At 39.4% G+C, this 26,333-nt stretch overlaps 5 protein-coding genes across 9 annotated transcripts in view; 1 reads left to right on the top strand and 4 right to left on the bottom strand.

Annotated features, from left to right (window-relative positions):
* The first annotated feature begins 2,487 nt into the window (after nt 1–2,487).
* LOC137601685 (hairy/enhancer-of-split related with YRPW motif protein 1-like) lies at nt 2,488–4,704 on the top strand. Its single transcript, XM_068324026.1, has 5 exons — nt 2,488–2,667; nt 2,842–2,914; nt 3,000–3,083; nt 3,220–3,301; nt 3,410–4,704. Exons 1-5 carry the CDS (start codon nt 2,543–2,545, stop codon nt 4,012–4,014), a joined length of 969 nt encoding a protein of 322 aa, XP_068180127.1. The 5' UTR covers nt 2,488–2,542; the 3' UTR covers nt 4,015–4,704.
* Nucleotides 4,705–6,537: 1,833 nt separating this feature from the next.
* stmn2a (stathmin 2a) lies at nt 6,538–9,661 on the bottom strand. Of its 2 annotated transcripts, XM_068324550.1 has the most exons (5): nt 9,343–9,661; nt 7,665–7,760; nt 7,329–7,501; nt 7,039–7,230; nt 6,538–6,941 (listed from the first exon to the last, which is right to left on the bottom strand). In XM_068324550.1, exons 1-5 carry the CDS (start codon nt 9,359–9,361, stop codon nt 6,882–6,884), a joined length of 540 nt encoding a protein of 179 aa, XP_068180651.1. In that variant the 5' UTR covers nt 9,362–9,661; the 3' UTR covers nt 6,538–6,881. The 2 variants fall into 2 exon arrangements, with proteins under 2 accessions (XP_068180651.1, XP_068180650.1); XM_068324549.1 differs by lacking the exon at nt 9,343–9,661 and having other exon boundaries at nt 7,665–8,638.
* Nucleotides 9,662–10,691: 1,030 nt separating this feature from the next.
* upp1 (uridine phosphorylase 1) lies at nt 10,692–15,100 on the bottom strand. The gene is made up of 8 exons (XM_068324548.1): nt 14,964–15,100; nt 14,623–14,667; nt 13,333–13,444; nt 13,085–13,243; nt 12,822–12,936; nt 11,394–11,603; nt 11,151–11,297; nt 10,692–11,052 (listed from the first exon to the last, which is right to left on the bottom strand). Exons 1-8 carry the CDS (start codon nt 15,080–15,082, stop codon nt 10,901–10,903), a joined length of 1,059 nt encoding a protein of 352 aa, XP_068180649.1. The 5' UTR covers nt 15,083–15,100; the 3' UTR covers nt 10,692–10,900.
* A 2,742-nt stretch (nt 15,101–17,842) lies between these two features.
* The window catches only part of gra (granulito), a 10,632-nt gene continuing 2,141 nt past the window's right edge, over nt 17,843–26,333 (bottom strand). Inside the window, exons 1-7 of one of the 4 annotated variants that reach the window (XM_068324553.1) lie at nt 21,517–21,562; nt 19,738–19,820; nt 19,572–19,630; nt 19,206–19,263; nt 18,981–19,087; nt 18,806–18,864; nt 17,843–18,571 (exon numbers count right to left, since the gene is read on the bottom strand). In XM_068324553.1, coding sequence (XP_068180654.1) covers nt 18,814–18,864; nt 18,981–19,087; nt 19,206–19,263; nt 19,572–19,630; nt 19,738–19,819 — 357 coding nt within the window. In that variant the 5' untranslated portion in view covers nt 19,820; nt 21,517–21,562 and the 3' untranslated portion in view covers nt 17,843–18,571; nt 18,806–18,813. Of the gene's footprint in view, nt 18,572–18,805; nt 18,865–18,980; nt 19,088–19,205; nt 19,264–19,571; nt 19,631–19,737; nt 19,821–20,997; nt 21,343–21,516; nt 21,563–26,333 lie in introns of those variants that run through there. The other 3 variants (XM_068324554.1, XM_068324551.1, XM_068324555.1) reach the window with 3 other exon arrangements.
* Nucleotides 22,377–26,333, bottom strand: part of rbm12bb (RNA binding motif protein 12Bb) — a 5,314-nt gene continuing 1,357 nt past the window's right edge. Inside the window, exon 2 of the mRNA XM_068323486.1 lies at nt 22,377–24,792. Coding sequence (XP_068179587.1) covers nt 22,860–24,770 — 1,911 coding nt within the window. The 5' untranslated portion in view covers nt 24,771–24,792 and the 3' untranslated portion in view covers nt 22,377–22,859. The remainder of the gene's footprint in view (nt 24,793–26,333) is intronic.

The raw sequence follows: 26,333 nt of genomic DNA, 5'->3' as shown, positions 1-26,333 counted from the left end.
CTGCCTATCAAGAGAAAGTCATGGAAAGGTTCACCATCAAGAGCTTTTTTAGCGCCAGATAATGTACATGTTCAGGGTTATAAATCAACTAAGGTTGAGCAAGGAAGTGTAGAAATGCATGAAATGAATGAAGGTACATTTGACTTTTAGGGAAAGTGTGTGTTGACATGTGGGAGCAGAGGAGGTGGGATGGGGGAGAATATGCATGTGTTTCGTGGATTGTGTGAAGACACTCTCATCCACACTCACTGTATCAACAAGAACGACTGACGCTTGCACATTGTATCTGTCATCACCGACGCCCCTCTGACATTCTGGGAACAGCGTGTTGGCCTACAGTTGCTCCCTGAAATCAAACTCTCATCCACGCTTGTCTTGCCCCCAACGCACCAAGTTAACAACTGACATGATGGATGGAGCAGAGAGACAGCTGCTGCGCTACAAGGTGCTGGAATGGGGGGACAGTTGGGGGTGGAAGGGTCACACTCCCTGATGGCCTGAAGTCCTGCTGTTTTCCAGACAAGACTGACATTTGACTGCTGTATTATGGAATTTCATATGTTTGCTAGTGCAACAGCACTGGAACAGTAGAAAAGCCACTGTATAAAAGTCGTTTCTTCCATCCTTCCATCCAGATGAGATAATCGCTTATCCACTTCACGGGTCATGGGTCCGCTGGAGCTCATCCCAACTGGCTAAAGGCGAAAGGCAGGGTACCCCCCAGATGAGACGTCAGCTCATCGTGGGGCCACACAAAAGACAAACAAGCATGCACATGACTGTTTTGGACTCTAAATGTTTTGGACTATAAAAATCATTACATGTAAATATTCCGGATTCTTTTTTGCACAAAATCATTGAAAAGTAATGCAAACTAAATTTGGTGAAATAAAAAATCCAGATCCAGAACAGAATCCAGTAATGCTATATTTGGGTTAGTCATGTCAATCAATTCCAAAAAAGAACAAAACTCCACTTCATTTAATTACAAATATTCTCAAGTTTTAAAATATCATGTAATCTGGGGCTGACATACAAGACAAAAAAAAAACACTGTTCCGGAGTTTCAGTGATTACCCTTAAATGCAATGTAAATACAGTATTACTTTCCAAACCTGTATGATGGTTTCATCTTTAGTGATGTTTGCAACTTTGACTGCAGGAAAAGATCAGCAGGCTCCGGTAATAAACCATGTGTCCTCTAACAAAGAGGATGAGGACTGCCATGGGGCCTACTGTTGATGAAGGAGGTCTCAGCAGGGAGATGGTGGGACGTGAGACCTGGAGTCTCCCAGAGCTGTCAATTACAGGAAAAAATGACTCAGCTACATCTACATGTAAGTCACAAATCCTTTCAGTACTTCTAGTATGTAAGTATTATTTAAAACATTTCATGTACAACTTTCAGCATCTTAATTGTATCTTTCCTAAGGTTGTTCATTGAAGTTTAAGTGATCACCTACATTTATCGAGGGATGATGGTTGGTTAAACTTCTCCGGTAGGTCAATGTATAGATGATGATGCTGAATCACTTTTTTACTTTCTTTAAGACTGCTAAGTTTTCTTTAATGGGTAAAAGAGACCATTAACACAAACCATCATGTCATGTTCACCATAAAGCAACAGTACTATGATTGTCTGACCCTCAAAATGTCAGTGCTTGATCATAAAATTCTATTAATGGGATCTCGAATCACATTGGAAGCATCATTTTTAAAAATAATTTTTAAAGAATCACTACATTTTAAAAACAGTGTTTTTTATTTTAGATTTAGTTAAGTCACATGTAACACCTCGATGAAGCAGCATGGTTTCAGCTCAAATCTGATTTCATAAGTCTGTAAAATTATTTTGCTGTAGTTCATTTTGTGTGAGATTTATGAATGTGGACCCTCATCACATCTGGAATCATGCTTTAATGCACACTTTAAAACACTCGAAAAACATTCATGCATTCATCTTCTCAACCAGCTTCATACGTTGTCGCTGGTCGCGGGGTGCTGGAGCCTATCCCAACCGACTGGGGGCGTGAGGCAGGGGACACTCCGGGCGCGACGCCAGGAGCCACACATACACACAAACACGTATGCACACACTCACACCTATGGGAAATTTGGGACCGACCAATTGATCAGAAGCGCATGGGAAGTGCGGAGAACCCAGGCAGACATAGGGAGAAAAAATAATACAAATAAAATAAATAAAAATGTGAATTTGCCTGTAAGTTTTTGCCAACACTGTATTGTGAACATGAGACAAACTGTCAATAGCTGCTGGCAACAGACTCCTATTTTATTCTCACATTTTAAAAAAAAAAAGTCAGAATAAAAAGCAGCATGTGGAAAGTATTCCTGACTGTTTTGAGTGCAGGTTTTCGGCGTGCAGCCCCCGGATCGCGCATCAAACACATGTGAAGCTCCGCCCACATCATTCCCAGAGCCCCGCCCCCTCCCCACGGTGTGAAAGTGATCGGAGCAGAAGGCAGGTCTGACGTTTAGACGCGCACAGACTCTCCACGGTTTGGTGTTTCTCTGGAGCTTCATGTTCAAGGGGGGAATCTGGATCAGAGTCGGAGGCGAAATGAAGCGAAGCCACAACTACAGCTCATCGGAGAGCGACCTGGATGACAATGTGGATGTGGAGAAGGGCAGTGGCGACGAGAATGTGTATGTTCCTCTGATTCATTTTAAATAAACTGTGCTTGTAAAGGCAGCATCTTTTATTTTTATATAGCCCCTATAATATTAATGTACGACTTAAACTGCTTGTCCTTCCCAGATGAACTCAAAAAAGATATGTTTGGGGGTTTTTTTAAAAAAAATTGCTGTTTTTCTTTCCAGTCAACTTGATTCCCATGGCTCCCTGTCACCCTCCACATCCACCCAAGTTCAAGCCAGAAAAAAACGCAGAGGAGTAAGTAGCATCATTTAATCCAGTGCCAAGCTGTGCGCTGCCATTTTGACTGACCTGTGATCTAAATCATTTGATCCATTTCCAGATAATTGAGAAAAGGAGACGTGATCGAATCAATAATAGTCTCTCAGAACTGAGAAGATTGGTCCCGAGTGCTTTCGAGAAACAGGTAAAGTCCTCATACGTCCTTCTTCCGTCTAAGGATTAGACATCCTTACTCAGAAATGTACACACACACACAGACACACACAGGCAAGAATATATCAATGTCTTTGAACATAAAATAATTTCCTAATCCTTTGTAGGGATCAGCTAAACTGGAAAAAGCAGAAATTTTGCAAATGACTGTGGATCATTTGAAGATGCTTCATGCATCTGGTGGCAAAGGTAACGTACCCTTTTATTTTTTTTGGATGATAAATAAATTAATTTCAGCTTAAAACAGCTCTGAAAACCCCGTTTCTCAGCTTCTGATTCTGCTGTTTCATCTAATAGGTTACTTCGAGGCTCATGCTCTTGCTAAGGATTACCGTAGCCTGGGATTCAGGGAGTGCTTGGCGGAGACTGCCCGCTACCTGACCATCGTAGAGGGTCGGGAGAGTACAGACCCCCTTCGTATGCGTTTGGTGTCCCACCTCAGCAGCTATGCCTCTCAGAGGGAGGTGCACACGGGACTTGAACACTTAGCCTGGGGCTCTGCTTATGGGACGGCCCCTGCCCACCTTCCCCACCCTGTCCTCCTTCAACATCCCCATGGCAGAACACCTGCATCCAGAAGCTGCAGCAGTCCACCCTCTTCATCATCTTCTTCCTCCACATCCTCCTCTTCTACTGATGCATCTGGGACATCAAGACTCAGTGCCATGCCCCCCACGGAGTCCCTGAGGATGCCCTCCAAAAGCCCGCTATCGCTCACTCTGCCAGTGCCAACATCCAAGCTACCGCCACCCCTCCTTTCATCCCTCTCCTCACTGTCAACCTTCCCTATCTCCTTCAGTGCTTTCCCTCTGGTCTCCCCGTCATCGCTGAGTGCAGTGAGCCCCTCCTCCACCCTGTCAAAGCCTTACAGGCCTTGGGGCACGGAGATCGGGGCTTTCTGAAGGTAACAACTAAACTGAGGGCAACAGCTGAGCTGTGCCCAGCGCCACAGACTAGGCAGGGAAACCTGCATCTTCTGTTTTTACAGTAATAAACCACAGGGGAACCAAGCAAAGTGATTTTATTTTATTACGATTAAAGAATAAGTGCGAGAGGTTGCTTTGTTGTTGTTGTTTTTTTCTCTCAGTATTTTTTTTTAATTTTATTTTAAATTCAGCTGATTTTATGTTGATTGCAAATTTACTTGACATGTACTCTCTCCAGGTGAGGATAGACACATGGCCATGGATAGTGTAACGGGAAAATCCTACATTTATTGATCATGGAGGTCGTTGATGTAATGTAGAGTTGCTTAGTTCAGTTTGCTTCTTTAGTGGTGGCAGAACTCTTGGAAATGAATACCCAAACTCCATGCCATAGTTGGAAAACTAACCACTCTTCAATCAGAGATTTGCATTCATATCTATTTGTAATATTTTTGTACCAATAAATTGATTTAAAATCATGAAGCATTGGATTCAGACACAAGTCTATTTCTGATGCATTTGCTCCTATAACTGAAATGTTTTGTTTTCATCCTATTTAATAGGAAGCTGTCCTTTTTTTAAAAAAAAAAAATCGTGCTACATATATAAATGGACTGAATGTCCGATGTGATTAAGATCATATATTCATAAATGAGATGTTATAAACCACTGCATTTTTGTTGCAATCTCATAAAAGTTCATCATAATATAATGATGCAGTATGCCCTGGTTATTGACTGAAAGGCGACTTCTTTATTGTGTGCCAGGTAAGTAACTAAATCTAAGAGCATTGTTACCCTTATGAATACCCAGGAAATCATTAAGGGCCAAAGGAAATCCTTGACAATGTTGCCCTGACCTCACCAGCTTGTGCTGGTCTGAAAAGGAGACAATAGTGTGAACAGGATGGAGACACTGGAGAAAAGTGCTTAAATACAAACGGCTGGACAAATAAGTCACTGTTCAGATTCACGCCGTTGTTTCTGCTAGAGGTTGAGTGACACAAACCTTCAGGATTTCACTGTTTTAAAGTTTTATCTGTCTTCTGTGAAGCAGCTCAGGTTTCCTGAGGGGGCAGCCGCTGTCTGTGATTTGTTCCCTGAGGGTTAACGCTATGTGCTATTAATAATATATTAGGGGGATTGTCTTATTTTTACAGATGAAATATTGACAGATTTGGTTTTTTGCTCAATTGCAGATAAATTGGGCTATTCTTAATTACAAATCTTTATAATTTTCTTAAAAATATTTGGTATATTTAAGTTTTTTTTTTTAAATTTTCAATATACTAGTTAACGAATGTATGTATTTGTTCATTTTGAACTTTTGACCTACTTTTGGATTGGTGTGGGTTCCAGTCCAGCGTCTTTGGCATAACAACAATCTTACATCGCCATCTTGTGGAAGATCTATGTCATGAACAGCTGACGTGATCGTGAATTGGTTTCATATTTCAGTGCATTGTTGGTCTAAATCAAATTGGAGAAGAATGTCATTCTCAGGATATATACATAACCGGTTCTTTTATTTGGCAGTTTACAATTCCCCTCACCTTAAAGCACAGAAAATTATTAGATGGTGCATGCCGTGTTCACAGAACCCCAACCTTTATTCAGCAAAGCTTTCACAAAGAAATATAAGGGAGAAACACAAGCACCAGAGAATGCAGACAGATATCAATGGGACTGTCTATGAAAAAGAGACTAGTTCAATGCTAAATCTAAAGCATCCTATATGCATTTCCATCTGATCTGTAAAGAGAGCAGAGACTCGTGTAGCCTTGTGTTGAATTTGCATTCACAGTCGCCCACACATCATGTTCACACTGTCAATACCAAGCTGGGAGCAACAGCACATTACACTGTATATGACAATATATAAGGAATCAGAATATTGTCATAACATTCAAGAGACTGATCCCTAAATGTGAGTAAGAGAGCTACAGGTTTAGTTTCAGATGGATTAATTAGAAGTAAAATTAGCAAACTCTTTGCACTCTTGTTTAAACAGCTGCTCTCATTGGGTGAAGACATTCTCAATAACTATGAAGCATCTGTCCAGTTCATTATTAAGCACATTTCAGAAATAGTTCCAAGCATGTGTGTTAAAGATGGGATTGTGCGCAGAAGGTACAGATGGGACACTGATATCTTGAGGAGCCTGTAGTCTAGGTACACCAACCATTATTCTTCACAAGGACACAGAAACATCATCATCATGACATCATCAGCAAGTCACTGCAAATGTCGGTCTACTCACAATACCTAGAAACGAAAATGACTGCAGAACCAAAACTGAAGAACTGAAACATTTCATTCACAAAACTAAAAGGTTGAAATCAAAAGAGTGCAGTACAACCTCTGTACTTCACCTAGATAGATAGATAGATAGATAGATAGATAGATAGATAGATAGATAGATAGATAGATAGATAGATAGATAGATAGATAGATAGATAGATAGATAGATAGAGAGAGAGAGAGAGAGAGAGAGAGAGAGAGAGAGAGAGAGAGAGAGAGAGAGACGGGGGAGAGAGCAATAGAACGATAAATTTTAATAATAAAAGTATTTACAAAATTAAAAACTGTATTCTCACATTTTCCCTAAAATGAATGAATTTTTCCTCAAGACAGTGTTATTGATGTGTTTATCCATTGATAATACTGATAGCGGTGTGTACTGGTGGTCTGGTGAGCTGTGATGTAGAGGTGAGGTCCTTGAAACTCTTGGCCTCCAGGAACAGGTTTCTTCTCTGAGGAGGGTGAAGCACTGGGGGAGGAAAGTGGCAGGAGTCGATGGATGGATGATGATAGACCGTGGGAGTCTGGGTATTGAAGTGAGGCTCATGGTGTCAGCTCTTCTCTGAGCTCCTTGTTCTTGCGCACCAAAGCTGCATGTCTCTCCTGAAGACAGCAGACCCAGAGCGTGAAGTTAAAATGACATGCATGTACGGACACAAAGTGATTTCTTCATGACAGCCGATACATGTAAGTTACTCACCTTCTCTTGCAGACGCACAAGTTTGGCTGCCAGATGGGCATCACGGTTCTCCTTGATCTGCTCCATCTTCATCTGGAGCTTCTCCTCTGCCATCTTGCTGAAGTTGCTGTTCTCTTCCATGGCCTTTAGCAACACATCCCTCTCATGCTCTCGCTTTTCTGCCAAAGCTCTCAGCACCTGAGCCTCCTGACACTGAACACCGACAGCAAAAAAAAGAAGAAGAAATGATTCACTTTGGTTTCATGTCAAATTAAATTCCAAAGTAATTTGCCGGTCGGTAAATTACTGACTTTCCTTCGATCATCAGCGGCCTCCAATTTCCTCTCAATGTCCTCCAAGGAGATGTCTCTCTTTGGGGGTAAGGGAAGGTTCTGGGCGACTTCTGACACTGGAGACAAAGGCTTAAGAATCACCTCAAACGCCTGGCCAGAGGCACGCTTGTTTATAGGCTTCACCTCCATGTCTGTAAATCAGAATATTATGATGAGAACACCGACAAAATCAATCACTGTTATATTCTTCCAATAACTATTAGCAATACATGTATTGCAAAGAGCAAGTACAAACATGCATTCGGATAAATAAGTTTTATACCGAAGAAAATTAGAATATAGGTTCATCCGCACCTTCAAACTCATGCTCAAGCTTGTTGCGTGTTTCTGGGTAGAAGCAAGAGCAGATGAGGGAGAGGACGGACAACTCCTTCATCTTCTCTTTATATGCTGTAGGAACGTAAAGACACCAAAGCATCCTGGTGAGGCTTTTCATAAAGCAGGGACATTCAAGCCTTTACTACCACATGGCACCCTACAAAGAATGTTCTGAGAGCACAATGATGGTGGAGATAGTTCCAAATTAAAGTATAATGAGAGAGATAAAGTAAAAATGCACAAATGAACAATTGCAATCAGATTAAGACCACATGAATGATTATTTGATAGTATATAAGCACACAGTTCCTTAGCAATTAAGTTGCTGTATTGTGAGAGGGTGATTAAAATAAAATTCCTGGATTGGATGTTAGAGTGAGATATTTGCAGCTCATTTTAATAAAGACTTCCTGCCTACCTGATGACTCCACGCCATCTGAACGACATGAGTGACAGACAGGGCTGTGCGATAAGTTATTCAATTTCCTGTTCAACTCTAGCTGTTCATTCTGTCGTGATTTCAATAATATAACTCATTATTTATTTGTCTCCTGCCCATCCCTTTGTTGGGTGTTACTGCCACAACTGTCAAAGACATCTGATCAATGGTCTCCACCTCAGTGCTGCTGCACTGTTCGCTGCAAAGGCCAGCATGTTTTGCTGCATGGCTTGGCCTGCCTCCCACCTGTCTCCACATCTGACAGAATCAAACACAATCTGCCCCCTTCACAGCAGTTAAATCGGACGAAGTTGTTTTATGGTACCATTAATGTTTTACACATGCATTCCAGGATAAACAAACTGACAAAAACATGTCATGCTAAATATCACGGCCTAGAACCATCCATGAGAAAAAATGACTACCTCCAATAAAGGCATATTTCTTTATAAAAATGAAGTATTTCTCAAAAGGTTTGAAATCCTTTTGTGTGTAGTCTGGTTTATTCTGAGGCCAACAGATTATGAGGAAAAAAAGACAGCAGGTCTGTCACTGGTGCTGATGCATCCTTGGAAAGGAAGACATGAAGAGTGCTGTGAATGAAGGAGCAATCCCACATTAAAGAACCGATCAAACGACCTCGATCTGAGTGCGGAAACACATTTATAATAAAAGTCACAGCTATATAGGGAAGATCTAACACAAGTAACGCAGGAGTCAGTGTGAATGAGCCCTCTAAGCCTCGCTGTGGGCTAGATAGTGGGCAGCCCAGCATCTTGGGTGGGGTCCGTCTGCATTATGCTGCATGTTGGGGCCGGTAGAGCATCCTCCGAAAGATGCGGTGTTGAAAATAAAGATGTCTAGGGCAAGACGATTTAATCTCATTGGAAAGCATGAGATTAACGAAAATAAGGATAAACATATTGGAATAAATGGGGAATGAAGGAGACATTTAATAATCTAATGATGGAGGATGCCAAATATAAGATGTCATTCCCGGACTGAAATAATAATCCCAGCAATCAATAAATAAACAAAAAGGGGACGTGAGATTTAACTTGAACATTCAATCAGAAAATTACTGTGTGAAACTATAACAGAAGCCACCCGCCGGTAGACAATACCGGTCCGACATGATGTCTGTACAGACGGAATACTAGAATAACACACCCATTAACGCATCGGTTGGGAAATAACCAGTCTGAACATGCTTACCGGTTGCTGTTTTGGCCATGACTGATGTACTTCTCCGCAGAGGATCCTGTCGCACTGTTTAGGTGAGCGGTGATGCTGCTTAAGGCACTGAGTCAGCGAAGCGAGCAAAGTCGGATCTGATAGCAGACAGAAGGCGGGCACGCGCGGGAGCGCGCAATCAGACCATCCCCTCTGTCCCCTGACGCGCAGAGCGGTACCGTCATCATGAGTAATACTGGAGATCATGTCCGACGGACTGGATACCGGCGGCGTCTATATCATCTACATTAATCAATCAATCAATCAATCAATCAATCAATCAATCAATCAATCAATCAATCAATCAATCAATCAATCAGTTGGGACCCTCTACAACAGGGGTGTCAAACTCATTTTCACCGAGGGCCACATCAGTATAATGGCTGTAGTCAAAGATGTAACATAAATGTAACTAAATGTGACGTAAGATAAAAGTAACTACTCCTTAATGCCAAATGACTCTAAATGTATTACTTATTCAAGATCCAAACATTACAGTTCCACAGAAAAAACATGTTTGCTTGCAGCTCAGTTATAACTTTGTCAGGTTATGAAACCCACAAACCTCCATCAGTCAAGGATCAAACTATCAAAGTGAAAAAAGAAAAATTGCATCAAACACAAGTAAAGACATTAAGTTTGTTCACATTTTTTTGTCAATGTGAAAATGGATTTAATTACCACATTGTGGGAAATCTAGTTTTTGTTAAAAGCACACTTTTGACGTATTTATTTTTGGACGCTCTGACCATTTATGCTCTTACGGACCACATAAAATTATGCGGCAGGCCAGGTTTGGCTCCTGGGCCTTGAGTTTGACACATGTGCTCTTCAAGAAGGGCTAAAGTCATCTTTTTCCTGAAGGGACTGAGGTCCTTTAACATCTACAACACCTTGCTGAGGATGTTTTACCAGTCTGTGGTGGCTAGCTTCCCTCTGTCATGTAGTGGGGATGTGGTCTGAGGGTGGTGGACACCAACAGACTGATCAGACTGATCCAAAGCGCTGGTGACATTGTTGGGGCAAAGTTGAACATTGACCAAGTTAAGGGTCGTCTTGGACAATGAACATGCCACCTGCTGTACAGTACATTGATTTTACACAGTTCAGTGGCAGAGTGACCCTTCCTAAATGAAATGAGACGTTATTGAAATAACCCTGGGCTGCTATATGACATTTCTATTTAAGTATACAAGATGGAATAACAGTTAAATGGAGTCTGCTGGTTTATTAGAGCAATAGAAGATATTTTTTTTAAATTAAAAAGTTATTTGTCATTCTTTCATTCATCTGAGGATAAGACAATTGTAATCCTCTTGTCTTAGTCTGCTTATCTGAAACACAGGTGATGGGTTACATTGGAGCATATCCGAGCTGACTATGGGCAAGAAGTGGGGTACATCCTGATATCAACATATACCAAACATATTTAAAGCTTTATTATTATTATTATTATTGCATTGTACCACATTTTCATTAATTTAAAAATACGAGAAGATGTCCACAACAGGCTTTCCCATTAGTATAGTCATTGTTGCAGTTAGTTATGTACTGTTTCGGCCTTCAGCTGCTTCTTTATGTAACAGCCAACCAGTATCTGACTACGCTTTGAGTAATTTTTAAGGACCTCATGAGAGCTGCTCAGCTGATCCCCCTTCAGACGATCCAGCAATGTCACACAGACCACAGCCGCTTTAAACAAGAAAGGAACATTAGAAACACAGCATCTGTATTATTTGACAAGTGGAATTCATAGGTTCTAAAATAATGCTTGTAGAGTATTTTCTCACCTTGTAGACCACTCAGCTTGCACATGGCAGCAAAAACTCCTGACTCCATCTCAATATTACAAACTCCTGCTTCCTGGGCTTTTTTGAGGTACTCCTGTTTGTCCCTCTCGGTGAAGGAGCAGAATGCACCATCTAAACGTGCTTGTCCTGGGTGAATGATCAAATGTAGAAGAAAGAAAAAGATGCACGTTACCACAGAACAACTGATTTTGACCAACATAATTAGTGTATCAGAATTCATACCTTCATAGAAATCCATTGCGCACATTGTGATGCCAATCACTGCCTTAAACTGGTTAAGGTTCTTGCTGCACTGCAGCAGCTCCTCAGCCAGGCTTTGGTCCAGGTCAGTATTACGTACCACAGGCTTTCCCAGGACAAGCTGCTCAAACTTGGGTCTGAAGGTTGGATCCACAGACTGCTTAGTGATGACAACAGTGCCGGGTTCAAGCCCTGAAAACAAAACATAGCAAATATACACAGGTAATGTTAAAAGAATAATACATTCAACAATAAAATACAACAAATAGGAATAGTTCTCTGCAATGAGCTGGTGTCTCATTTGGGATGTACCCTCACCTGTAGTCAGCTGGGACAGGCTCAGCAGACCAGTCACCTGCAAGGCGGATTAAGACGATTGTGTCTCATCTACAAAAAGTAATGCAGTGTGGTGTTTTTTAAGCCATTATGGCCTGAACTATGAAATAATTGCCAGAAAATTTTTATTTTCTGGCTAATTTCTTAACGGAACTTTCAAATTTATGATGCAGACTTCCCAAAATCTTGAAAGGTTTCATAAGGTTAACCAAATAAATATTAAAATCAACACAACTGATAGGTTTGACTTTCAAAAAAGAGTACATTATCTGTTGGTCTTAGCAGTCATGCAGCAGCATAATGAATTGATTGTAGATGATTTATTGTATTGTTGGTCAGCTCTGCTCTGTGACCAGTGCGAGTTAATCTGAGAGAAAAAGCTTTGCTTTGAAGCCATTCTTTAGATGATAAAAAGACATTCATTCATTCATTCATCTTCTGAACCGTTTTATCCACCGTAGAGGGTCAAGGGGAGCTGAAGTCTATCCCAGCTGTCTTAGGGCGTGAGGCAAGGCAACTCTGGGCGCAACGCCAGTGTGCCGCAGATAAAAAGACTCGTTGAAACCAAAATCATAGTCAAAAATTATTTCTGGATTTTTTGCTTCATAGTCTCAGTGTTGTTCGATTGAAGACTAATTTCCCTCAAGGCATTTGAATTCATGATCAGAACTTCAGCGCTTCAGCATTTCTGGTTGTGATACATGTTGTTCTGTTACATCTGGGCCTTTATATCTAAAATACAATTATAAGTGAGTCATGTGAGAACTACTATCACTAGTGTGTATTAAAAAGCTGTATCTTGGATACCTATTCCAAATTTCAGGTTAGGGCTCCTATTGGTTGAAAAAGTAAGAATGACATCAACTCTACGCCTGATACTCAATAGTCAATTGTATCTCACAGCAAGTTTTAACTTCCTCTTACTATGTATTCACTTTTTTAATTTACAGAAGCACGGAGCAACTGGTGTCATAGTGGTGTTGACAGTATTTACAATTTGATAACTATATACTACTTTGACAATAATCAGATATGTAATCAAACACTCAAAAAAACTATCTCTAAACAGCTTACCTATTCCACCTGATGTCCCAATGCGTATAATCTTAACATCTGTGCAATGTGCATAATGGAGAAGCTTTATTAGCTCATTCAACATTATGGACATAGATGGGACGCCAATTCCATGCTGCAAAAAAAGCAAAAAATCCTCATCACTCAAATCTACATAGCTGAATTAGGGGACATAGGGGACAGCAAGTATACAAGTGACCATAATTTCAATTAAAAAACCATTTTACAAAATCTTATACACTGTGATGAAACATCCTACATACACTGATTGAGAGGACAGGGCCAACTTTGTACATGGCATAACGGTCAGTTCCAGCACAGAGATTCGGGTAGTGAGAATCAGGGTCCTCCATGTGGAGCTCTGCAGCGATGTACTCGATAAATGACTTCATTCTCCGTTGACTGCCCCCAACACACACAAACTGACAGAAAACACAGAAAACATGAACATCTGGAGAGAATGTTAATTATGGAGATGCTTTTTCGCCAAACAAAAAACAAAAACATTTGCCTTGACATCACCGAACATTGCTGGTAGGTCATTAGTTCCAGTTGCCAGATCAAAGTGGTAAAGGACATCATCTTTCAATAGATCCAGGTATGGGTTGTTCACACAAACAGGGCTGGGAAACAGGATGAGTCAGTTTCAGCCTAATAACTGGACTTTAATTATATTCTGTGTGAGTCATTAAGGTAATGCCAGATACAAAAATTAAACACAGTGCCCTACCCAAAATAATCATAATAAAAAAATGATTGTTAGATCTTCAAAGAAAACCACATAACAACAATAAAAAGCAAAATAAAATAAATTGTGCCAGTAATACAACTTTCAATTAGTTGCCTACCTGTTTGGGAGAGTAAAAAAAAGTGTGGTAGGTGAATGCTGTCAACAATATAGCACAGTATGTCTGCTTTGTCTGTACAGAACGTGAACTTACTAAAATATTTTCTGTTAACAGAACCAGTTTGTCTGTGTAAGTAAGAAAATAACCCATGAAGACAAACATATCTGAATTGTTATAATTATATGTGAAAACAATTGTTAAACACATGTGATAATTTAGAAATGTCAAATACATATCATGATAGTTGTTGTTACTGTGTGTCTTTATATATGTTTATATTTAATTCTATTTATTCTTTTATTTATCTGTAGTCTCCTTGCTCTTTTTAATTCCAATTTATCTACTCCTGTGTCACAGTTTTAATTTGTTCTTACTGACTGTAACGAAAATAAATTTCCCCTCGGGATATTAATAAAGGATTCTGATTCTGATGGTAAAGTTAGGCACACGTTTGTTGATGCTGTATTTTATTTTGAAAGATGTGACCCTTCAGTCGTTCCTTAAAAACAGGTTGCCAGGGAAACCAAAAGAAATAGATGTTATGCTAAACTGGGTGACTAGTATGTATGATATGCTCTGGATTTAAAAAAAAAAAAATCAAAACAATAATAAGAATAAATCTCATCCATCGGGAATGTGGGTCATAATAATATTGTTGGAAATACTCTTTAGGAGTAGAAAAGTTCAGAAATATTACAGCACTACAATCAATCGAACTGGGGGAAAAAATCCTCTTTGAATGGTGTAGGAGAAAATATGATTAGCGAGTATTTATAACACTCAAAGATAATACTGAAGGTACAAATCCTTAATATTCATTTTCGTTTTAGGTCTCACTATCATGACGCTTGACGCGCTCACGGCATGAATGAAAGACTACTTTCAGCGTGACTGTGAATGGAAGGGCAGCGGGAGTCAACACTAGAATCAAAGCAGATGGGAGTAGAACTCACCTGCTGAACGCCTCGGTCCCCTCCGTGTCCCGTGGATCCATCCTCCTGCAAAACAGGCGTTTGTCCGAAAAACATTACCCAGTGGAGTGAGCGATCACAAAAACAAACCCGAACAACAACAGCAGACTGAAATCACAAGTTGAACTAGGTGGTTAACAATGAAGGAATGTGACGTGTACAGGGATAGCTTTCAATGTGAGGGCCACTTCAGTGTGGATGCTTAAATCAGACGATGCCACCCACGCCACTCCGTGGGGGGTTGGGGAAACACTGACCCGTTTTTACGTTCAAGACAAAAGTAAGAGACAGAAAGCTACAGAACAAACACCTGTCTGAATTACCTCCGATCTTGTTGTTGAAGTGCCACTCCCGGTCTCTGACAGGAGTGAACGGAATCGACCTCTAAATATGTGAACACTGCAGTAGCGTCACGTTCCAGTCCACAGTAAGGTGACGTCATGGCGCCTCACTGAGCAAGAGTTTTGTAGTCCTCTGTGACCCAGGCTGCTCCCTCAACCTGTGTCACGTCATTTAGGAGTTAAGACATTTCCTTATTGAAAATCTACTCGTTACGAAAGAATTACTTACTGGCAGCTTCAGAACAGTCATCATTTTCTGAACTTTAATGATGTGGTGATTAAGATTAGATTAGATTAGATCAAGTTAGATTCAACTTTATTGTCATTGCACCTGTCACATGTACAAAGCAACTTGTTTAAACAGTGATTATGTATGGACAGTATACATAGTAATATACTTCACATAATGCAGAGTATGAGAGAGATGATTTCCACATAAGAGAATTTCCTCCACTCACCAGGTTCATGGGCTGGAGCAGTCAGTTACAAGTCATTCATCATATCCTGCTTACTGTTCACATGCTATGACTGAGATCAAATACTTGATTTGGCTTTAAAAGTTTCCGAGACTTTTAATAAAAAAAATTACCTCAGTGTGTTAAACCCCCTGAGCTCTATGTTGGCCAATTTTTTTGAGACCGTTATATCTGTGTTAATACAAATGGAATATTTCCCAAGGGTACAGATGTTTTTGTGATTGTTTTCATTTTCACCTTCAGAAATTCAAATATATCAGTAATATACATCCAGTCGTACACGTAACAGACACTGTGGCCATTTCTGGCCAATCAAAATGTGCAGAAACTACATTTTTATTCCTTGTTACAGTTTTCAAACTTAAAATTTAGGTAAAAACGCTTTCTAAATTCACTACTTTACAATTTTCCACCAGATCGTGTTATATTTTTTTGGCTATGGGAGTAATTTCATGTAGTATTAGTTTTCAATAGGGAGACATGATGTCTAAACTCTATGCATGAATCTGCAGCACAAGCATGAATTTACAAGATTAATAAAAATTATGTGTTTTACCTCCAAGTTATACTGGAATCGAAGTTTCTATTGACGCCTGCCATAAATGCAAAAGTTTGAAAGAAACTGCCTGTAGGTTTGTCCTTTCTATAATGAACATGTGATTCTTTATTATGTTGAGATCACAGTGCAATGTTGACACGTTCTCAGTACTTGAAGAAAGAGTACCCAAGATGAGGGCTCCTGAAACATTAAGGGGAAGACAGCTTTACAGCTGAGGATGAGCGCCAGTCAGTGCCCAATTCTTTTTTCTCAGGAGATGAAAATGATACAAATGCATACTGTATCCCAGAATGCTAGTATACAGCAGTCTGAATCTAAGGATGACCCACAGCCTACCAGCAAAATGAAGATGTGAAACCGTGCACATCCAGGAAGTTAGGCGTCCACCTGCTCCAGCTGTAGAAAATATTTCTGCAAGGATCCTTGTACTGTAGTTTACACATCCTGCTATTTTTAAGCATCTCACACAGACAGACAGACAGACACACACATCATGCAATATGCTTCAAAAGGAAATCAAATGAAACAATGTCAGAAAATCGTACTCTTTTGTCATTCAGGGGAACAAGCAGAAACATCCACTTCAAGTTTTGACATTTCAGAAAATCTCTGCAGTCAGTAAAAATTCTAGAGTTAATATTTATGCCTCAAAACCTTTACAAAATGTGTCTGGCATCTATGCTAGTATTAAATTCTACTCTGCTCTCCATTTTGATATATGCTTATATAGCATTTTCAAAAGTGGACACTATTTCTTATTGGCCATGTGTGTGGCTGCCCGTAAGTATGTGCTACATTTAGCCAAGAGGTGGGCTGTAGTGGGTGTCCTCCCCGTACCTCATCCTTTGCACTACCACTCTCCCTCTCACTAAACTTGGCCCCCCCTTTGGTGCTGATAGGGCTCTTTTCCCCTTGTCCATATGGATGTAAACAAGTAAAACAATTTCTGTGTCCTCAAGATGTAAATGTGGATTTGTAATTCTATGGTTAAATTTTCCAGGGTGGCATCGGTGTGCAACATTGTACATATTAAATCTAGTCCTCGCTGTTGCGACATTTGTATCACAAGCAGTCAGTCCATGACACACTGCTCCTGGCCAGCTCACAAAACATGGCATTCCAAGGAATCTACTTTAGGAAGAATCACAGGACAACAGGCTCTTAGCTTCCGTGAAGATTTACAGTATTTGCTCACAACAGGTTCTATGACTTGCATTTCTTTGTGAGATGTAATTTGTGAAATGATCAAATAAAAATCGTAAGGCTATCAGTTTTTCTTGTCTACTAAGATAATTAGTAAAATTATTCAAATCTGTTTTGGGTTGTTGGAGTGAAGATGATATTTTTATTAGTTTATGAGGATATGTTGCAACCCAGTCCATGCCTGGCAGTTATTGTTTAATGAGCTATAGCAGCAATCTTGAAGAGTATTTAGGTTATTTGAGTTTACTGCACGGAAAGAAATGTTTAAAAAAAGAATTTGAAAAAATATTTGTTTCAATGTTGAGTCATAATGCAAAAAAAGTCCAGAAATTAATTTCTATTTAAGGATATAAGAAAACATATATAAATAACAGTGATAAACTGTGTGACTTTTTGATCAATGTTTTCATTCAATGTCATCAGATGGAGTTATTCTAGACAATCTTGACTCTCGGTTACATTCAAAAACATGCAGCAATTATTATAAAGTATCATTTTTTTGCACCATTATCTTCTTTAAGTAGTTTAAATATTGTCTGCAGAACCTTTAAGGGAAGGCAAGCCCTTCATTTGTTATATGCCTCACTATCTTTATATGCTACTAAACCTGAATACTTGGTGTATGGCCCCATAAGAGGGTTCACTTGAGTGCCGTCAGTTGCTCACAATAAGCTTAAAAATATTCCAGAAATGCACATTGCTTAGAGTTGCTATAAAGTTAGGCAAGCTTTGTCTGTATTCTTGTCAGTAGGAGTGACTCTTTTTGACACACATTTAATATTTTAGAGGTAACATACATTTGTTTCTACAGCTTTAAATAACACAGAAATTATTGGAAACCTAACCCCAACAAACACAAAACTATACCAGAGTTGGCTTTCTTAACAGACTTGTTTAATAAGAGACACTGAATCATGTAACATCAGTCAATATAGCTATAATTTGTTTGCTCTAGTATGCTCTAGTTTGCTCTAGTTTCTCTAGTATGAGTAATTATTCTGCTTTAAATGGTATTTTTCCATCTAGTTTCTTTCAATTGAAACATACTTCAACTTCAGAAAAGTACTGATTAATATATTGTGTTTAGATCGTTTTAACAAAATATTGTAATGCTGCTATTGAAAAAAATCCCTTACAGCCAAACTGGAAAAAAATACACAATACTAATAGAGCTGAGTTTAGTACTATGTTTTCACGCCATTCCACAGCAAACCTCTCCAAATAATAAACAGAATAAATGGAGTTACAAAGTCACAAACAGAATCAATTCGGAAAAAAAACAGTAACACTATTTGGAGTGGTGGACTCAGTCCCCAGTGCTAAACTTCTTCACATGAGAGAAGCCTTGATGCCTAAAAAATAGAAGAAAATTATATTGTATTACTTATTTGTGTGGTTCTCGTTTACAACTTATTTTGTCATGACATGTAACTGAAAGGAAAAGAAAAACACCCATAATAAAGCACACCCTAGGATAATATTTGTCAGAGCAACCAGCAGTGACTCAGGGTGATTATCATGAAGATTGTCCTATTGGCAAGACAAAAACAAAGGCCACACAGCTGTCACATCAAAATGAAACTCACGTTTCTTACTATTCCACATTCCATCTGATTTCAGGAAGTTCTAGGTGCCGAACATCTCTCTGTTAGGACAATATAAAATTAAATCCACAAAAATAAGAGTTATAGTTATTTTGATTTATTGCTTTAATTTTAGTGAGTATACCAAAAATAATTAAAATATCAGCACCAAACTTACTGCAGCGTTTAGGACAATGGGGTGTTCTGGCAAGAACTCAGGCTTCTTCCTGGCCTCAGGGCAATTTGCCAGACCAATTAAAAAATCTCTTGTGTAAGATATTCTACCTATAAAACAGGTAGACAAAACTTAAGCTAACATAATAATTGTAATTGTCTACAAGTGTCTTGCTCCCAAAAAGCATGAATTCATAAATTTCTATCTTAACAAAACACTTTGTCTTACCTTTCTTCTGTTTGTCCATGTTGACAATCTTGAAGAATTGTTTGATGCTAATTTTTGTCTGTCAAGTACAAAATTAAAAAACTGTTCGCTACATCAACTGTGGAGACACACGTTTAGTCATTTAATGAAAAAAACAGGTGAACATTTAAGACAAATATAAAGAGGAGCTGAAACAACAAAACTTCTGGAAAAACAGAAAACTTTAATTTTGATAATTATATAACTGCATCAATAATTTATCAGCAAAAATCCAAAAGTGTATGGTTCTTTGCAAATTCTTTGACATGACTTACTTCCGATTTATATTAATCTGAGTCTATTGATAACAATACTACTCCTATAATACTGTCTTCTTCGGTGTCTTACCTCTTCATCAACTTCTTTCATCGATGTCTGTGCACATGTAGCACCATTTATGTTGGGCTCTAATTAAAGTGATGGAATTACCAAGTGAAAATGTTGTTACAAATAAAACCAATGACTTTCAAATTGATCTCACCCCTGTGCAAATCAACTGATGCAGACAGCTTACCAATTACATCACGGAGGCAGCGGCGCAAAGGTCTCGCAGGCTCCAGATGTTTTATAAGGATTCTTCGCCTTGATACTTCCATTCTGGTGTCAGAAACGTGAAAACATGCTGCATTACAAGGACTCCACTCTACAGTCTGTTAATCACAGTGAAGCTAGCAATAAATTAGAGCAGAAAAAGCATTTATTGCTCATTGGTACAAAGCAAAATTACTGGTTCAGCATTAGTAAGACAGTAAAGTGCAGAACAGTCTTTATTTGATTTCAGGGTTTTTCATATTTTATATTCATGTTTTTCTGCCATGCATTTTTTTTTTCATTGGTAAAAATAAGGTTTTTATAACGGTTGGTAAACTGCCTCCTCATGTGCCAGTAGCCACCCAGGCAGCCAAAGAAGTGCAAGCGGATCAGTACAAGACAGGCACACTAACATGCAATTGACAGACTTCCTCAGTGGTTTTGGAGTGGCTAAAAGCCCCTGAAATGGATTCTAGAATGGTTCCACATTTACAGTAAGTCTACCAATAAATGGTTTCCAGGGAAACTGCTGCAGAACATATTTTGATGCACCACTGGATTATAGCAGCAGTTTTATGGTGATATTCTTGATGCTATGGGGAAGCAATGGTTCATATTCATGTTGAGAGCTTCAGTTGACGTCCGCTTGTATCAGATGAAGCAACACATTATCTTAGCCTTAGGTGGGTGGAGCACGTATAAACTTATATTCATAAAAAGATCCTGAGGTCAGAGGTTTTACCCCAGACAGACAAGAAGCATGTGAGTTGGCTGGGCCATGAGTGAGATTAAGATGATGGTTATGGTTTCATTGTTTTATGTTCGCCTTTTGAAGTTGTCAGCCTTCAATCATTGAGGCTTCAGTCACTGGATCTGAGAAACTCTGTTTAACATGTTCCTCAGGTTGTAGATACCATGCATTTTACCTTGTTTTAGTATCACTAGCAGTCAATATTTAACCACATGACTATGTCCCGCAGGATTACACAGATGTTGATTAAGTTATGTAAAAAGATATATAGTGATTTTAATTATCAAGACAATGGGCACATGACTTTGTTAATGCAACTCCAATTGATATTCACCATAAAATGTTGAAAAATAAATAATAAATAAAATCATTTAAAATCAACTGGAACGCATTGGTGGTATGCTATTAATTCAATTTATATCATATTGTTGGAAACATGTCACTGAGAGTAGTTTTTGTGGATCCCCTAAAACCAGACTTTGGGGTACTCACCAACGTACAGGATAAACTATCGGGGGTGGTCTGGCAGCAGCGTCCGGACGGCTGCTCTGAAGTTAGCTGAAGTAGGTTGATTCTAAACTAATTTGTAAATAAGTATAAAATACTTTGGATACTTTCATTCGGCTGTTTAAAAACCTTTTGCAACTGCTATGCGCATTAAAAGAACTGCGGACGAGTGCTACGCCAGTGTTTCACATCACTAGGCATTCATCTGAAAGCCACAGGCTGCGTGACGAGCGGCTGCTGCTAGCAAAAAAAAAACATGGAACAGACAGGAATGTCACGCGACACATAGTTACGCTAACATTTTACGCCAACGTTGTTTCACGAAGCACGTTTACGTAAGAAAAAGGCAAAAGAAACTTCTCAGTGATGCTGGAGTTAAACACCTCCCCTCGTCTAGGCATTACCATCATTCTAGCAGGTGACATTAAACCACGCAGAGAGTGATTGAAAGTGTTCAAAACAATCGTAATAGTTCATTAAGAATCCTTTTTTTTTTTTTTTCACCTGTACAACCAAAATATTGCCTCGGCGTGGATTTTCGGCGTTTTCACCTCACCAGGGGAAATGACTGGAAATCAGATGCGCGACTTCCTGTCAGATTGTCAAAATAAAATCTTAACCTCGCATTGTAAGCATATAAATTCAGAAAACTTTCATTTCATTTTGTATAATGGCTAGTCAAGGAACTTCAGGTTTATATTTACCTTGATAACTTGATAACTTTTAAGTATAACTTTTAAGTATAACTTGATAAAGTTTTAGCGGTATGTCCCACTCGCAGCCAGTTCAGCGAAAATACATCGGTGTTTTAATTTTGTGTAAAAAGTTTGGCTGAACTAATAGATGACGCTGAAACGAATTCAACTGTTGAAATAATTCCAAGTCAAAAATGACTGCCACTTGTGTGTGCACGGGTGTTGTGGGAGAACAGTTCACATTTTAAGTCTCCCTCTTTTAAATACATTTATGAGATGGGGATAATGCAGTCTTTGTAAAATGTAAGACGGATAATATCACTCGACACCTTTTATTGACTTACATGACCCTTCAGCTTATTTCGTTTTCATGAGCACTGAAGTTCATGCTGCGCTGCTCGAATTTGAATCCAAAGCTTGAACTTGAAGATGCTCGTGTAAAGGAACTTAAATCCCACATCTGGTGTGTGTCACATGTGCTTTAATTGTAGCTAAATTTCACACCGAACTTATATCTGCATGTTTCAGTAACGGTGATTGTATTTGTCAATGTATTTTTAATCGTTGTCAAGAGACCAAAACTGGCGCATGTTGTCAACTTAAATTACAAGTCTGATTGGTATAGCCATACCGAGCCATATGTGATTTGTATGTTTAAAAATTGCTGTTTGTATTTTTAAAATAAATCAACAATCAAGAAGGAGAACAACAATAGCAACCACTTTTTTCTTTTTATAGTAATTTCCCATCTCTTTATTTGCTGTGTCAGATAAGAAAACAGACGTCTTAGAGAATTATTTACTTACGTTTTTCATAAGCTACTAAAATTAAATCTGCATTAATTTTCTGCACCACTTCAAATAAACAACATCAACAAATTAAACAAATATATTTTTATGAAAAGACCAAATTTCTAGAATGTCACTTGAGGTTAGCATTTCAAGTTAAGCCATGAGTCAACAGACATACTGAAAATACAATAAATGCAGAAAGAAAAATGTTTGAAAGTCACTGTAATCACAAAGTCATGACATATAAAAAAAGGAGTGTGGCATTTGCCTGTTCTTTTAAATCAATTTTGTTTCAAAAACACGTTTAAGTTCAAAGCATATACACGTAAGGGCATTTAGAAAAAAAAAAGCAATTTCACTTTCACACAAGCAGTAGCTGTATTTTTCTCGGACCTATGGATCTTCCACTAAGTTCCTTGATTGCTGTTAAAGCTTCTTGATGAGACTGAAATACTATAGTTGCAGAACCTTTAGACTTTCCACTGTGATCATACTGCAGTGAGACAGATCCGGGGACAACGCGGTAACCATAGCAGAAGTCATAGATTTCCTCATTTCTGATTTGGAAGGGCAAGTTAACTAGCTGTACACAGGTACAATCATCAAAACCCTGCACTTGGGAACCAAAGTTACGAGTGGAATTACCTCTGCCTTGTGGAACATAATGGCCAACTGAACCAGCCTCATAATCCTGGCCTCTGCGGAACGCAGTCTGCATGTTAGGCATTGGTATATTACCATCATGTGGAATCCTTACGTCAGGGTGCTGTGTTCCCCCAGGGCAATGGAACGCCTGATTACTCCTGCCTGAATACTGCTCCTCTTTTGGCAATGGTTCTCTCACAAATGTCTCTTGCACCACTGGTGGTTCAACACCCAACTGATGCATCTGAGAACGTGAAATACATTTCAATATAACTTCAGACCCCAGAAATCTTCGTCCGTTATGAGAACAAGCACTCATAGCCTCAGCCTCAGATCGAAAGATAATCACAGCTTTTCCAACCCCAGCACCTTGGTGATCATGTAACACATGCACCTTGTCCTCAGTAAGATTAAACCCAAGGAAGAAGTCCATGATCTCAACTTTCCTTACATCAAATGGAAGGTTCCGCACAAACAGACAAACTTTCTCAGAGTCATAATCATCAGTAGAATATGATGGAGGCATCTCCTGAAAACTTTCAGGATTTCCAGGTCTGTCATTCATGCTCTGAGACTGAGACTGCAGAAGACTGATCATCTTCTCTCGAGAGATTGGACGTGCATAAACCCAACGATTGTAAAACAGCCTCTTCTCAGGAGTTAAGGCCTCACAGTATTCATGCAGACTCTTGAATAGCACAAAAGTGGACCTGGTTCTTTTCTCATCACTGTCATAAAGGTGCAGGATCTGGTCATCCTCAAGTTTTGCATGATGGAAGAGCATTTTTATGTCGTCTTTTTCCACTGCAAAGGACAGATTTTCCAACAGAATGCAGTAATCATCATTGGAGGAAACGACGGACCTTGGGGCCAAAGGTGACTGTGATCTTGCATGGTATTGTGGAATCCTCTGACTGCGAACTGGTGATCTTTCCCTTTCAACGTTATTGCCCACGTTGACAGTAATCAAAAGTCTAGCAGCAGCCTTGCCCCAATCATCTGCTGTTGCTGGGGAAACCTCCACATATCTTGACCCAATGTATTGCCTATCCCTCTTCAGGGCTTCATTTACATCCTCTCTCGTTCCAAACTTGACAAAACCTTTGCCATTCTGTGTACCATTTGGGTTTTTCAGCAAGATCACTTCATCGATATATAAACCACTGAAAAAGTCATACACTTCTGCTTCAGTCACAGAGAAAGGCATTCCCCTGAGAAACACATATACGTCATCATCATTTGATGCCCATTGGTGCTGGGGGGGAGAAGTATGCCCCAGTCTCCTGCCCCCTCCAGGGTCCATAAATCTTCTACCACGTCTTGCGTTATCCTCAAATCTCCTGTTTTGGACTTGCTCCACATTTTTCGTGCTTCTTTCAAGGACGTTCTGCATTTCTGTTTTACTGCTAAGCAGCAATGAAATTTGTGAACCTTTAATAAAGCCACCTGAGCGTGTCATGGCTCTTCTTGCATCTTCATCTGACGCAAAAATAATGAAAGCCTCTTCACGATCCCCACCAATTATATGCACCCCTCCATCTGGAATTTTGAGGCCAGTGAAGAACTTGCGAATATCCTCAGAGCCTGCTGTCATTCTCAGCCCCTGTAAACGGATGACGACCGCCATGCTGACGCTCAAACAACACCACCTGTAGACAGAAGGGTATAAAACAGCATTATTGCCAACAGCGCATCGCTATCGCTACGCCCATTTCCCGGCAATCCAAACTTACACCTCTGTACCAGCATGTGAAACTACAACATCAGAGCCAAAACACACCAATACCAAAAAACCTCACAACAACCACTTTTAAAACAGAGAAATTTATATTGGTGAGATAAACACAATCCAATATATATATATATATATATATATATATATATATATATATCACAGCAAATGCTTGAGAGAAACAAGTGTCAATCCATACTAATCTTCTTTTTTTGGTATTTTCAGAGGTTGCCACAAAGGATCATCTTCTTCCAGATCCCTCTGTCTCCTACATCCTCCTTCCTAACACCAATCAGATGCATGTCCCCACTCATTGCATCCATCAACCTCCTCACTGGTCTACCTCTTCTCTTGCCTGGCTGCTCCATCCTCAGTATCTTGTTCTCAACAATGGTACAACCTCTCCGACGCATAAAAACAGTTCAAATCAATTAGTCTTTGCTGAAATGTCTCATATATATATATATATATATATATATATATATATATATATATATATATATATAAAATCTCAAAGGCTACTTCATTCACAAAAAACCATAGCTCAACCTGTAACCTTTGAAAAACAATGTATCATCACCTACAAATTCTATCCCCTGGAGATGAGCGAGGCCAACATTCCATGCCGATGACACCTTGGTTACATTAATGCTAGTCCCAGGCGCTGGACATCACCATTGTTGGGTCGAGAAATTTCCACATTTTTACAGAAAACATTTCAACTCATTCAGCCAACACTGTAACAAAAACTCTAAATAATATAGACTGAGGGCCACTGGGAACAAATAAACTTTGAACCATTATCATCTTGGAAGAATTCAGCTCTTCAACTGGGGAACAGCAACCAAAGACCAAGAGCATTTTCCTTTTATAGCATCTGTAAGGCATTTGTGCAGCTGCATTCCAAAAAAAAACAATGTCATTACAACCTACATCCCAACAAAAGCCTGCCAGCACATGAAACACTACAACCAAACCACTGCCAGCAGATGTGACAGTCCAACCAAAACACTGCCAGCAGATGTGACAGTCCAACCAAACCACTGCCAGCACATGCTGCAGTCCAAAAAAAACCCCATTTCCAGTTCAAGTGACAGTCCAACCAAACCACTTCCAGCATGTTACAGTCCAACCAAACCACTGTCAGCATATGAGACAGTCCAACCAAACCACTGTCAGCACATGCTACCACCCAACCAATGCAGGGCCAGAACCAGTTACAACGAAACCAATGATGTGACAAATCTGTCTTGGGAACCACAAACCTGAGCACCAAAAACGAACATTCATTTCCACCTGTATTGAAATCCACCTGTATGTGACCAAACAATTTTCATTACGTTAATAGATGTAACTGGGTTCCTTTACTTTTAATTGTTCTTTGGAAACACAATGTATTATAGATTTAACTCCCCAAACCAGTTTTTCCTGAGGCAACTTTCCATGAGATCAACCACG

Source organism: Antennarius striatus, chromosome 9 (genome assembly GCF_040054535.1).
Source record: "Antennarius striatus isolate MH-2024 chromosome 9, ASM4005453v1, whole genome shotgun sequence".
Lineage (NCBI taxonomy): Eukaryota > Metazoa > Chordata > Actinopteri > Lophiiformes > Antennariidae > Antennarius > Antennarius striatus.
The sequence above is the reverse complement of the archived record's forward strand: the minus strand, read 5'-3'. Positions and strand labels throughout refer to the sequence as shown.